The sequence below is a fragment of the Sander lucioperca genome, chromosome 13 (genome assembly GCF_008315115.2).
Source record: "Sander lucioperca isolate FBNREF2018 chromosome 13, SLUC_FBN_1.2, whole genome shotgun sequence".
Lineage (NCBI taxonomy): Eukaryota > Metazoa > Chordata > Actinopteri > Perciformes > Percidae > Sander > Sander lucioperca.
In genome coordinates this window covers 17,214,021-17,227,903 of record NC_050185.1, presented here as the reverse complement: position 1 = coordinate 17,227,903, position 13,883 = coordinate 17,214,021, and the positions used below count along the sequence as shown (strand labels likewise).

The following is a 13,883-nucleotide window of genomic DNA, read 5'->3' as shown; positions in this document are numbered from 1 at the left end:
TATGACTGAAATGCTTTTTTAATTGGAGATACTGATGACTCATGCACACACACACACACACACACACACACACACACACACACACACACACACACACACACAAACTAAAACTGCAATTTGACAAAATGAAATGAATAAAAAAATGAAAAATAAAAAAATACATTGCAAGTATTCTGTCAGATTGGGTAAAAAAAATATAGATATTTTACACTGTGTCACCTTTTAGATCTAAAAATGTAAATAAAATGTCCTATTTTTTTTAAATCTGAAAAGCCTTATCTAGTACTCAGTCAGTGTGTGGGCCTTTTCTCTATATTAATAATACCAATATTTAATATGGAATATGTGGATAATTTTAACATTGCTCCAAGACACATGCATGCACACATTATTATTATGAGATAAAACCACACATTGTTATAACGAGGACTTGCCATAGAAAATAAAAATGATAAAAAGAAAGAAAAAACTCACTGACTCACAATCCAATGGGACTTCGCTTCTCTTATCCAGAAAAAAAGCAATTAATCAAAGCATTGTGCCATACTTCTGTAGAGTTTTGATATGCTCACTTCAGTGAACACAAACTGGATAGGCACAGGGTTATGGTGTGCTTCTCATGCTGGCTGCAGACTCCTGGCTGTGCAAAATGTGTTTTAAGAAAAGTGGTAGTTTTCCAGAGATTTGTTGTTGAGTAGAAATTACTATCATCAGTTCTGGGTCTTCATTAGGGGATGACTGATCATCAGTGCGTTGGTCTCTTTAGGGTTCTGCACTTACAAACTGAGCCTATTTGCATTCTATCATATCATAACATAACAGACGTTATCTCAGGACAATTTACAGATAGAGTACGTCTAGACCACACTATAATTAACAGAGACCCAACTATTCCCCCTAAGAGCAAGCATTTGGTGCGACAGTGGCGAGGAAAAACTTCTTTTGTAATAGGCAGAAACGTTGGACAGAACCTGACTCTTGGTGGGCATATAGCAGTGAGTATAATGGAATGACATGTTGAAAAGTGGCAATTATAGTAACAGTAAAGATAATAGAACTATGACTAATAATAATAGTAGTAGCAGTGCAGCTTATGTGAAAGAAAAGTTGAATTCCATTTCAGTCATGGACCTTCATCAGGTATCAAATTCCCAACACGAAATAGCAACATCTTTATAATAATAGACATGACAACTAATCAAAAGGAGAAACCTCAAACACCTCAAACAGTTACCAAAAGTGTGTATTTGTGTGTGTGTGTGTGTGTGTGTGTGTGTGTGTGTGTGTGTGTGTGTGGCAAGTACAGCTGGCAGGAATAGGGAATATAATGTTTTCTTTTGTTTAGTATTAATCATAATTTGTATAATAACTTTCTAAATATTCTAATTCTGATCATCTGTAGTGGACTAAATCCTGGTCCCAATAAAAGGTGATAGACGTGGAGAGAATGACATGTGCACATGGTTTTAATAATGTTGACAAATGTACAGCATAGCTGCTTGTCAGGGCAGGCCGATATGAAGGAGATGGAGCATGGAGGTTACAACTAAATTGGTGTATGGCAGAGGTCTAAAAGTGTCAACACACAAAGAATGGCTTCATTTGATGGCACACAGAAAACAAAAACAAGTCACCAGTATGTACAATAAGGCAGAACATGTATGATAATTCTACTTTAAACATGGAGGAGGGAAAGTGTAGTATTTTCTTTGACTCAATATCATTTACAAAGCAGATGTTAGATATGAAATGGGCTACAAATCATTTGCATGATTGCCTGATGTTTACAATAAACGTCACATTTTCCTGGAGGTGACAATGTAACGCTTGTGGCACAGAACAGACCAGAACCCAAAAGCACGACACAAAGACAGTCATAGTAATGCAAAGATTTTGTCAGCTTTAATACAGAAACAGGCAAAGGTCAAAGCCAGTAGATCAACCTGAAAGACAATCTTAACCAGGTAGAGGGCAGACTGTAAATCATCAATCTGAAAAACAAGCAGTGGTTCAGGAAGACAGAATCAGACAATCAAGGCTGCAAAATAGGGTGGATGCTTACTAGACAATCTGGCAGAGTTCTAGTGGAAATAGGTCTACATAGGCCTACTAGCGGTAGTTGATTGGGTGAAATGGGACGCAGGTGAGTAAGTGGGTGGGGAAGTCAGGTGGTGATTACAGCGGGACAGGGATTCTGTAGGACAGATAGGAATGGCTGGATCGGGAATAGCATGAGAGTTAGTAACAGAGCAATGCAACAGAATGAATGTTGTGATCTGGCTGGAGTTGTGACAGACATGGGGTTATATGATTGGGAAGACTGAATAATAATTGCATTGCTCTGTTGACAAAAATACCCTCTAAATCAAGGACACAGTGAAAACACATCACTTTTAATGATTCAGTATAAAGACAGTTTTGCATGATCTGTAAAGTTCACATTACCTCCAGGTGGTGATAGAATACAAGAATTCATGACCAATAATACATCTTGTTGAAAAAGGATTCTCAACGTGCTTTTATCAATAACTATTTTACAAGAATCTTAATATTTGAAAAATATTAAGATTCTTGTAAACTAGTTATTTTTAAGTATCAACATTAACCTTGAAGCAACTAAACTTGCCTTGACTTTATCTTTACTGATGAATGGAGAAAAACTTAATTTGTGATTTTTGATTGTTGGTTATTTTATTCATCAGTATTAAATCGGGCTGTGAAGTATATGAATTATGTCCCAGATCTTTCACTGCTTTTTGACTCTAATTTGTAGGGCTGGGAGTATATGAATTATGTCCCGGTTGAATTCGTTCATGATACATGATGAATACATCGTTTTATATTGCAATTTCAAGTATTGTGATTCGATGGTATTGAGTATTGTGGTTTTCTTTTCCTTCTTTAATAAAAACAAAAGTTGAATAGTACACTTCTAGAGACAATATATCATGAGACATTTCTAAAAACTAACTGTTTTCTCAAAAGAATCAGTCAGACATTTAAGCGGAGATCCGAGTGAGGACAGCAGTAAACAAAGATAAGGCTGAGCGTGGCGTGGCAGGGCTAGAGGGAACAAAAAAAACAAAAATGTCAGTCAAAGCAGGAAAAAAGGCAATGAACAAAATTCAAACAAGCAGCAACATACAAAAATGCTAGTTGGCTGAGTAGTTATCACTGAGGTTTCAACAACAAACTGGCGAGGGTCGGTCGGTCGGTCGGTCGGTCGGTCGGTCAGACAGGTGAGTGGAACTAGATTGGCCATGCCCAGCCTCTCTTACTGGCACAGACAGGAGAGACAAGACACATACACAGAACAAGAGGGGCAGGCAAAATAGAGGGGAAAACAAAGGGAAGAGCCAAAGCTGTAGATCCTAACATCAACTGTGGAAAATAGAACAAAATTACTCAAGTACCGTACTTAGTTACAATTTTGACGAACTTTGAAAACTTAAAAAAAACAAACTTACACAGTACTTTTATACCTCTACTTTAGTTGAAATATTGTACTTTTACTTCACTAAATTTATTTGACAGCTATAGTTACTTTGCAGATTAAACTTTTACACTCAAAACAATTGTTAAGCTTATAAAATATGGTGTATTGTTATAGATTGAAAGGTGTATATGTAAGGTAAAGCATAACGCTCCACCTTCACCTGCTACAACATTTAAATGCTGATTACATAATAATACACTAATGATAATCCAGTAATATCATATACTAGTCTATTAGTCTACTATTCTCATACAGGAGCCGTTCTGCCTTTTTACTTTTGTAAAGTACATTTTGCTACTAAGGCTCTTGTGTTTTTACTCTAGTAGAATTGTGAAAACAACACATTTTTAATGGGTTATTTTCATCTGGTATTGCTACTTTTACTTAAGTCAAATACGAAGAGGTAAAAACTCCAGCAACACGTAGTACAAAGAACAACTTGCCTTGGAAGTAGGTGAAGTTGTGCCAGAAAACCCTAACATAACATAAGATAAGATAAGATAAGATAGACTTTATTAATCCCGCACTGGGGAAATTCCTGTGCTACAGCAGCTCAAAAGAAAAAATGTACACACATCAGAATAACACAAATACATATTAAGTAGACATAGGCGAAAAAATATAATATATAATAATATAATAGTAATATATTAATATATAGTAATATAATACATTGACATGACACATTGCACAGTTGGAGGTGACACAGAGTAATAAATAATAAACTGTGTCCAGTGATGGCTCATATTGCAGAAACAGCTAGCAGTGCTACATTATGATGTTGTATTAAAGAGTCTGACTGCTGCTGGAACGAAGGACCTGCGGTAGCTCTCCTTCTTGCACTGAGGGTGCAGCAGTCTGCTGCTGAAGGAGCTGCTCAGAGAACTCACTGTCTCATGTAGGGGGTGAGAGGTGTTGCCCATGATTGATGCCAGCCTGGCTAACATCCTCCTCTCCCCCACCTCCTCTATGGTGTCCAGAGGGCAGACCAGAACAGAGCTAGCCCTCTTCACCAGTCTGTTTAGCCTTTTCCTGTCCCTCTCTGTGCTCCCAGCTCCCCAGCAGGCTACTGCATAAAAGATTGCAGACGCAACCACAGAGTCATAGAATGTTTTTAACAGAGTCCTGCACACACCAAAGGACCTCAGCCTCCTCAATAGGGGGAGATGGCTTTGGCCCTTTTTGTACAGGACTATACTTATATAAAATATCTCAATACGTCATTCCCTGACCGATAATTTAACGAAGGCCTGTTATTCAAGTAAAATATGGATTGAAAATGAGTTACAGTTTGGAAACAACTCTGACCTCCTCTTTGATGATGGACTTTATCGCCAGTTTTGATGCTGTTGCAGTAATGTGACCACTAGGTGTCACCGGAGACCATTGATTGAACGCAGTGTGTACAGTGGACACCAGGTGGCTGGGATTAAGGTTTTGGAGCCACTGTGTAGCTAAACCTGCTATACTGTATGCGCACTTCAGGCCCATACAGACACTGATCAACAGCTGAGTGCAGCCACCAGGCGCTGCAACTGTTTCAGCATAGTGTCCCCTTTTCCTGCTGAATCCTGCATGATCCACTGCGATATGAATAGGACAATCTGATGGCCAATTCAGTTGATGTGAGTGTAAACATTCACCATTTTAACTGCTTTCCTTAATCTGTTGTAACTGTAGGCAGGGCATTGCACACGGGAACAGTGGGGAAATAATAATCAGCAGTGACAGCAGCTTGCAGCTGTCACATGTTTGGTAATTGTATATTGCCTCCAGTTAGCTTTCCATGCAGCTTTTCTATTTTTCAGGACAATAACAGATGTAGACAACACATCCATGATATAACTCAAGGTTGGGGATTTAAGAAATTTCACCATGGCTGTCATCATCCGCTAGATTCAAATTTAATTGGAAAAGCAAGCATCATCAATAAGTGCGAGGAATGATCAGGGATAGCAAGAGGCTATGTCACCTTCAGGGACTGGCTGGGCTTTATCAGAGCAGTGCAGAGGTCAGCTGCTGCCCTGTGTCTGCCTGTCCTCCAGCCTACTTGATACCAAGCCTCATTCAGCAGGCCAAGGCTGACATTAGTGCTGAGACGGAGCAGATATGCAGCACAGAAGAAGACACATCCTTGTAATTTACACCACAGATCAGAGATATGTCTGTGCTGCTCTGCTCATTTCTATGTGTGTGCTCAGGCTGACAGTTGGTAACTCAGTCTGAATGAAGCTCTCTCCCATGAGGAAAACTGTGTTGTTGACACCACAATGTACAGTATGTGTGTGCCTTTTAGGTTTAGACTGCAGTGCTTTGTACACATCAGCCATATTCTTATGTCACTGGGTTTTCAAAGCACATAATCCTTCTTATATAAATGGTCTTTTTTTTTTAACCCTGAATAGGAGTATGTGAGAGATGAAGCAGCTGTATCTAAATAAAACAGGAAGTCAGTGATGCATGTAGAGCAATCATGCTACAACTTTCAGTGTACCTCCACCAAGGAGCTTCAATACACTGCTTGTTTGCATACAACCAGAGTAGGCTAAAACATGCATGATGGGTAACGGTTTTGATGACGAGTCACACTTCATAGGAACAGCTTATTGAGGCCTGCGTCATTAGACGTTTCCCCACTCTATTCAGTTGTCTCTCTACATCATAACGTAACATAAAATTGTGCTTGTATGAGTAGACAGCAATGGGTGTTAGCACACAAGACTCACCTCCAGAAAGATGAAAATCACTTGTTCTATAAGAAAAAAAGCAGACGTATAGATTCTTGTATATTTTATCATCTAGGTTTTACTTGTTTGCATTGATTTTGGCAATGCTGATATACCAGTGGAGAAAGCAGCTTGTTTTGGCTTCTGTTTAGCCCATTCTTATCTGAACACTACTCTTCACGCATATAGTTTATACTCAAAATAATTGTGTATTAATGTATACTAAAATCAGTCTGCCCTCACCAAAAGACCCATTTAATATTGGGAGGAGGAAACCTGCAAAACATTAGCAATACAAAACAGATTTATTAAAAAAAAAAATGTTTATTGACATCAGAAGCAATTTAAATTTCAACAAGGCGTTTTCTTTTCTTATTCTTGCTATTACAGTGGTACATAAAGATCAGTAAAACAACTGTGATACGTCAATTTTGATAACATGTAATTTGAAATAAAAACACACAAGGAGAAGAAAAAAAAAAAAAAGAAGAAACACTCAGATCTAACTCAAAGTTTTTTTTATGTGCTGTGCACCTCTAGCTAGGGTAAATACTGTAAGCCCACCCCTTTACACTGTACCAGGCAAGATAGTGGTCTAGGAACTATCACTGAAAAAATAAGACTGGCAGAAAGATACAGACACAGTACTTGCGTAGTGTCAACTATACAAAAAGGAGAAAAAAACTGTACAGCATAAAAACAACCGATATACACAGCCTTTTTTGTTGTTTTTTTTCCTACCCCTTGGATACTAACATATTTTCTTTCAATAAGTGAAGTGTGTACAAGGGGGTTAAATGCTTTATAAACAAGAAAATGACCACTACATATGTCACTCTGCATCTACTCGTCATCATCATCATCATAGTCATCCTCATCATCATCATCATCGTCATCATCGTCATCTTCCACCTTCTTCTCTACCTTGGCCGGGGCTTTTGCTGCTGCTGGACCGCCACTACCGCCCGTTTTGCCCTTAGCGCGATATGCTGCGACGTCCTGCGATGGAGGAATGACATTTTATTTAACTAATACAGAGACCCATACAGTCATTTCTAATGATAGCTCACAAGTGAGAGTCAATAGCTGTGTTTCCATTCAATTGTCAAGTGAACTTTAGAAACGTTGCAAAAAAAAAAAAAAAAGTGAATTAGGTGCATTTATCATCAACTGGTTTGGCGCAAATGAACTCGACTACAGCGTAGTTTGGTCAGAGGTTGGTGCTATAGGCTACGCATGGCTGTAACATGCCAGAAAACGGAGTAGAAGAAGTAGAGGTTGCTAATCGGAAACAAAACATCGCATTGGCCATCTAACCACAAAATGAAGAGGCCTTAAGGAATTTGGTTCAATTGAGCAAGTTTTGTCCTGTGAGTTACATGTTCGCTATATTAGAACTTATGGCAAAGGAGTTTTCATATTCCATTTGGCGAATCAATTATTTTCCGACGAAGTAAAAGCATAAAAATTGAGGAAGGTTTATTAAGTTGTGCAGTTTGCATTCAGCTTTTCTAATGCGATACAAAACGTGCATCAAAATAGGTGAATGGAAACACGACTTAATACAACAGATCACCATGTCTTTACCTTCTCATACTTCTCCTTCAGTTTAGCTGCCTTTTTCTCAAAGGGCTGCTTGTCCTCCAAAGCGGTGCCATTCCACATCTCACCCAACCTCTTGGCAACATCTCCAATGGACAGACCAGGGGTCTCGCCTTTCACCTTAGGGCGAAACTCTGAGCAAAAGATGAAGAAGGCAGATCTGGAAAAAAAGAAGAAAAAGAAATTAGCTTGTCATTTATACAATGTAAATGTGCTTCATACTGTACAGCTGCTCGTGATTCAAAATTGTTTTGAATTTGAACAGTTTTTGTTTCAAGAGCAAATAAATTAACTGTTGACTTCCAGTACTTACGGGGGTCTCTTGGGGGCATTAGGGTCCTTGTACTTCTTCTTCTTGCCTTTTCCCTGGGCTGGAACAAAGTTCATCATCTCCTTCTCATAGCGTACCTTGTCCAGCTTGGCCAGATCCTCAAATTTGCCCTTCTCCTTGCCAGACATCAGCTGAAAACAAAGAGGTTACTTGCTGATGGTACTGTGTGGGCATCTTGAGTGCAACTAGTCAAGAGCTGTAAAATGACCAAACAACATCCTGCACCTGAATTATCTTGATGCAATGATTCCAATCTCAAGAATAAAATTTGAAATTTAAGAAACAGAGTTTATTTATACAGTTTATCATCCATCCTACCTTCCATCGCTCAGAGCACTTCTTGGAGAACTCCGCAAAGTTAACCGAAGCTTCGGGGTGTTTCTTCTTGTGCTCCTCCCGACAGGTCTGGACAAAATATGCATAGGAGGACATCTTGCCCCTTGGCTTTCCTGCCTCTCTCACCATCTTGACAGCTTGACAGCAGTATCTAAAAACAAAGGTTTAGAATTAGCTTACATGAACAGATGGACAACTGGCTGGGGTGTTGTGTTAAATGGTCCAAATTCTGTATCCTAAAAGCTTTATAGACGAAATTTTTTTTTTTTTTTTTTTTAAATAAATAAAAGTGTATTAATTATATCTTAAATCCATAATTCTAAATATACATTGTATAGCAGGTGAGATGTACTAGCATGTCATAACAATGGACACTTCTTTTATTTTTCTCTATTGACCACTAGTATTGATACGCTACCTAGGTGACCCGCCCTCCTAGCTGTCAAACTGCACTAAGTTAGGACCCGTTAAAAACAGTCCGATGAAATAAAGCCGTACGGCACAGACGGGGCTATGCAATGAAAAGGAGTTTATTTATTGAAGTAATCTGCGCAGTGGACTTTAAATAAAACGCAGTGGTCAACTCCCAATGAGGTGGTTTGAAAATGGCTAAACACATCGCTAAGGATTCAAGAATAAAAAAAACACAAAAAATAAAATAAATATATTTTTCAATGCAACGACCCACTTTCCGTATCACTTTCACATGAAAACTACAAAAGTTCCCCAAGTGCAACTGCATAACATACACCTTAGCCCTCTGTGTGACTATAACAGTGGACCTGGCTCTTAAGACAAAATGACAACAAAAAAAATACCTAAAACCTCATAAGCAATATTAATATGACTTCTGGAGACACCCTGTTTCATTAATGTTCATGTTTCATCAAACAAATAACTTTGACACAAAAAAGACACATATTTTACATAAAGGCGTATTTATTGAATATAACACTTAAAAACTGCGATTCAATGTGATTTGATAATCTTATTTTATCAGTATTCATTTTCTCTTAATCTAGAAATAATTCCACAAGATTTGCGAATAGTGTTTAAAACTGCTCAATTTTCCCTATACATGTTCCTATTAAATGCTACTGTAACTCCCAGTTAAGCTGTGTCGACCGAAGTAGTAATGGCGCATAGGCTTTCGTTGAGGAAAAGGAGGTCAACAACGACAGCAATATTTCTTCTTCCATTTTGTGAGAATGCCTTCTTCATGAAAGAAAGTCCCCATCAAATGTCTCCTCCCGCCCTTCAGTTCGCTTTGCAACACGACAAATATGTCTGGAAAGCCGGCGATCTTGACAAAATATTTCCCCGATTGATTCCTATTGCACTAGCCGGTTTGTATAGTAATACATTGGGTCTGTGCTGTGTCTATGAGCGGGCTGTGCTACTGCCTTGGTTTCTATGAGCTCCTAATGGCCGCTCGTCTTCATCCACTAACATGGAGAATATGGCTCCTTCTCTTTGTGTCAACGCACAGCCATTGCACTGCATGCAATAGAGGGCAGAGCGACCGCGGCGACCACTTAATTTCAACCCCCGATTAAAAGGTTTTAAAAGCATCGGAAAAATCTCGCAATGGCGTCGTTCTAATCACGAAAGATTGAACTTTATTTTGCCGTCGTTACATTTTATAGTTACGGGCTTGTTTCTCTAGAAAACACGGTTAGAAAAAGTTGAACTGAACTGCGCCTCTGTCACTAGCTTCCCATTTGCCTCGCTGCCTTGCCTCCTATGCGAATACAGTCAGCCATTACAGTAAAGCGCAGATCGTGAGGTAATTTTTTCGCCGTCTTCTCTCGCGAATTATGACAAACAAACATATGACCATGTATACTTTAAGACGGTCTTTCTTTTTCCTATGTTTTTATAAATTTGAATTTGTATCAAAACCCCGGACACTTCCCAGTCTTCACATGACAGGCGTTCAGCTTCGCAATGCACTGCAATGGCTAGCAAACGGCGAGTCTTCTACCATTGTCGCTAACCGTGTTGTCCGCTATACATTCCTGAATTTTTACGCGATATCTATTGTTTGATTTGGCTCCATTTTGTATAAATGATACGACAGTAATATACAAAATTATTAGCATTTACCAAAATCAACGTTTTTCGTCGAATTTCGTCAAGGTTAATATTCATTTCTTCTTTTTTATAGAGCGTCTGGTCCACACTCCCAGGTAGGGCAATGTAACGTTACCTACTTAGCGCCGCTATTTTGTTGTTTTTTGACGTTTCACCGCAATCAAATCATTTACAAACAGTAACAGGTTTCGCATTCGATCATAGAAAACACATAAGTAAGATATGTATAAATGTTATCTTCATTATCATCATTACGAACACTTAACATTTCGGAATGTGATACTTACCTAGGGACTATCACTGGATCTCAATGCTCTGCAATGGCTGTGTGTGAGGGAACACAGGGCGATACGCAGTGTCTTCAGTCTTCAGCTCTCTAACATTACTCTCGGCGGGGCTCTCACGCCATTGGCCGGCTCCCAGTCTGGCGCTCATCCGATTGGACAGAGGCTTTTCATTGTCCTAATAGAAGACGAGTTCCCATTGGCTTCCTTTTGTGAAACGTCACTGAAGTTTTCTGAGGCGCGTGGATACAAAAATATTCCTGTCCCGGCATGCTGGAGCTGGTAGTAGTGTAGTGTGTTTGCCATAGTATTGAATTCACTACGTTGAGCACAGTGTACAGTAGGCAAGTTAAATGAATGAGACAACGTGGAGCGCTTGTAGTCAGTGAACGAGTCAGCTGTAAAAGTTGTGCGATTGTGTTAGATGGACTGTTCCCCTCTTCATCAACCGGCTCCATACATTCTCCTCAATACACGTGATCTTATTTGCAAATTATGACTTAATAAATGCATAAAGTGAACTTCGCTTATTCACGTGTAAAAGATAGCAGACGCGTTTGCTCATCCCATATGGGATAGTTAATCACTGGAGATGACATTTTAAATGATTTGGCTCCGAGTTAGAATGAAAACACAATAACGATTCAGTTAATGGCCTCCTTTTAATATAAGTCGCGATTTTCATTTCCAGGCCATTATTGAGGAAAACGTCAATACGCTAACTATACCACACTTTGTTTTAGTCTTTCCGACAAGTATAGCATACATAATAATTACTTTTAGCTGGCACTTAGTCAGTGCTACGTTTGCTTCTAGCCTGTGTTCTAATATACAGTATGAATGTATCAGCAGGCATCACATCATGATAAATACATTAAATATGTATATACTAGGCCTTGAGATTAATTGTTTTTATTTTTTCCCAGGACAATATGCTTTTTAGTCAAATTTGTATGGGCTTCATATACAGTAGCTGATTGAAAGATGATAGTGTGCTCATCCCTAATTAAAACTAATGAGATCAAAGAGTTGTTGTACAGTTTAAGACAACATTAGTGAAGAAAGCAGTTTATAGTTAGAAGGAAGTAATTTGGCAATAATTTAGGGCTACAGAATGTTTTATTATCTTTTATAACAATTAGACAGAATGACATATTGCTTGCAGGCCTGTTGTTTTGCAATAATATATTCAAACTTGCCAATTGCAGGTCCCATAGAAATAACAGGTCTGTATGATAGCATAGCAGTAGGCTTTTCACTCCCAACCCCAGATGCATTGTTCTGTGCAATGAAATGGTTAAAGCCCTAAATATAACAATATATTTAAATTGAAAAAGACAATAGTGAAAATCCATTCATTTTAATGCAACCCATTGTTCCAAGCCATATTATATAAACAGATCAGGGCTTTTAAAACAGTTCATGGATTAGACTTTTTTTTATGAAATTACATGTTGGACAAGATTAAAAACTAATATTTTACTTAACACTAACAATATCCTCCTTTTTGATAATTTCATACAGATTTGCCTACATTATTTATACTAGCTATCTTCTCTCATAAGGTTTTCACAGTTGTTCCACCTGTTTTGCTCTCATATGTATCTTATACAAATTCAACAACACTCTAAAACTACATTTTGTTGTGCTGCTGTTGAACAATTTGGCTCATTAGCTCAGTCAAGAGATGTCAAGAGGTCATACGATTGTGTATTTGCTTGTTTGTCTGATCAACAAAAGGTTGCATAGATATTCATTTTGCTGTGCACATTCGTGCTATTCAAAGAAACTACTGTGATGTGTTTGATGACCCTGTGACCTTGCTCTAGCACCACCATCAGACAAAGACTAGAATTGATTTAATTTGTTTTCTTCTTTAACTGTCGTTATCTCCGGACCCGTAATATGTACGGCCACACTTGCTGTGCACTAATTGAACATATCCTAACTAGGGGCAATAACTTACATTTTATATAGGAATTGTGCACATGTATTTTGCTGTTTAAATTCATGTTTCCTGTAGGTAGGATACTGATTTTTGTGACCTAGTGACCTGAGCTTTAGCGCCACCATAGGTAAAATGTCACATATAAACAGAGGAGAAAAGGGCGTGCATTGAGCAAGCAGCCTGCAAAAATTTCAGGACAATGCTTTCTGACTGTGAAAGGGGCCTTTCTCAAGATGACTTGCTTATTTCACCCAAAGTGGAGATAATGCAATTATCTGACTTTAAATGCTTGTCTGTGTGTTTAAATGTGATGGTGGAGGGTGGGGTGCTAAAATAAAGAAAATGTCCATGTTCATTATGATTTGCAGCATATGCTCACTGAAGGTAATATTATAATCATACATGCTGAAGAAATTATTAATTGTTTTTATGCATTGTTCTATATGCATTTAATGAATAGTCTAATAAATATCCGTTTGCTTAGCAGCTAATAAAGAAACAAAGAAAAATGGCTGACAGAGTTTATTCCTTGAATTAAGAATGGGAAGGGTGAACTGATTCCAAATGCCAATCACAACCCAGACTCAGGCCACATGTCTGCCTGTGATGCTGCCTGTCTGTGTCTCATTTTGCATCAGAAGATGCCATGGCAGAAAGCTATGAGGCTAGGAGGCGGCCGGTTCATGCATTCTAATGAGCACTCCCTGAGAAAGAAATGCAAATTAATTTTGTCATCAAGAGGAAAATAGAGGACAGGAGAGCAGCAGATACAGGAGGGGCTTAAGGGAGGAGGGCACATGCAAGAGGCGGGATTGGGTTGAGGAATACGTGTGTGCACGTCTGTAAATGTGTATGTGGGTTGGGGGAGTACAAGAGCAGGAGGTGTGAGACTTGGACTGTATTATAATACCAGAGTGAGGGGGATGTAATCCCCATCACATCCCCACCTAACCAACTCCACCCTTCTACCTCTCAAATAAATAAATAATATCAGCCTTATTTACAAAACTAGATAAGTAAACTACAGACTTGATGAAGGATAAGTGTATACTAGTATTTCAAAACA

General features: G+C 38.6%; 1 protein-coding gene and 1 long non-coding RNA gene across 2 annotated transcripts; both read right to left on the bottom strand.

Annotated features, from left to right (window-relative positions):
* Positions 1–808: 808 nt before the first annotated feature.
* Positions 809–10,866, bottom strand: LOC118496610. Its single transcript, XR_004899215.1, has 3 exons — positions 8,745–10,866; positions 5,554–5,558; positions 809–897 (listed from the first exon to the last, which is right to left on the bottom strand). It is a non-coding gene; the product is annotated as an uncharacterized LOC118496610 (long non-coding RNA).
* hmgb1a (high mobility group box 1a) lies at positions 6,736–11,060 on the bottom strand. The gene is made up of 5 exons (XM_031280587.2): positions 10,873–11,060; positions 8,474–8,642; positions 8,138–8,286; positions 7,810–7,984; positions 6,736–7,221 (listed from the first exon to the last, which is right to left on the bottom strand). The coding sequence occupies exons 2-5, from the start codon at positions 8,618–8,620 to the stop codon at positions 7,066–7,068; spliced, it is 627 nt and encodes a 208-aa protein (XP_031136447.1). The 5' UTR covers positions 8,621–8,642; positions 10,873–11,060; the 3' UTR covers positions 6,736–7,065.
* Between the last annotated feature and the right edge of the window lie 2,823 nt (positions 11,061–13,883).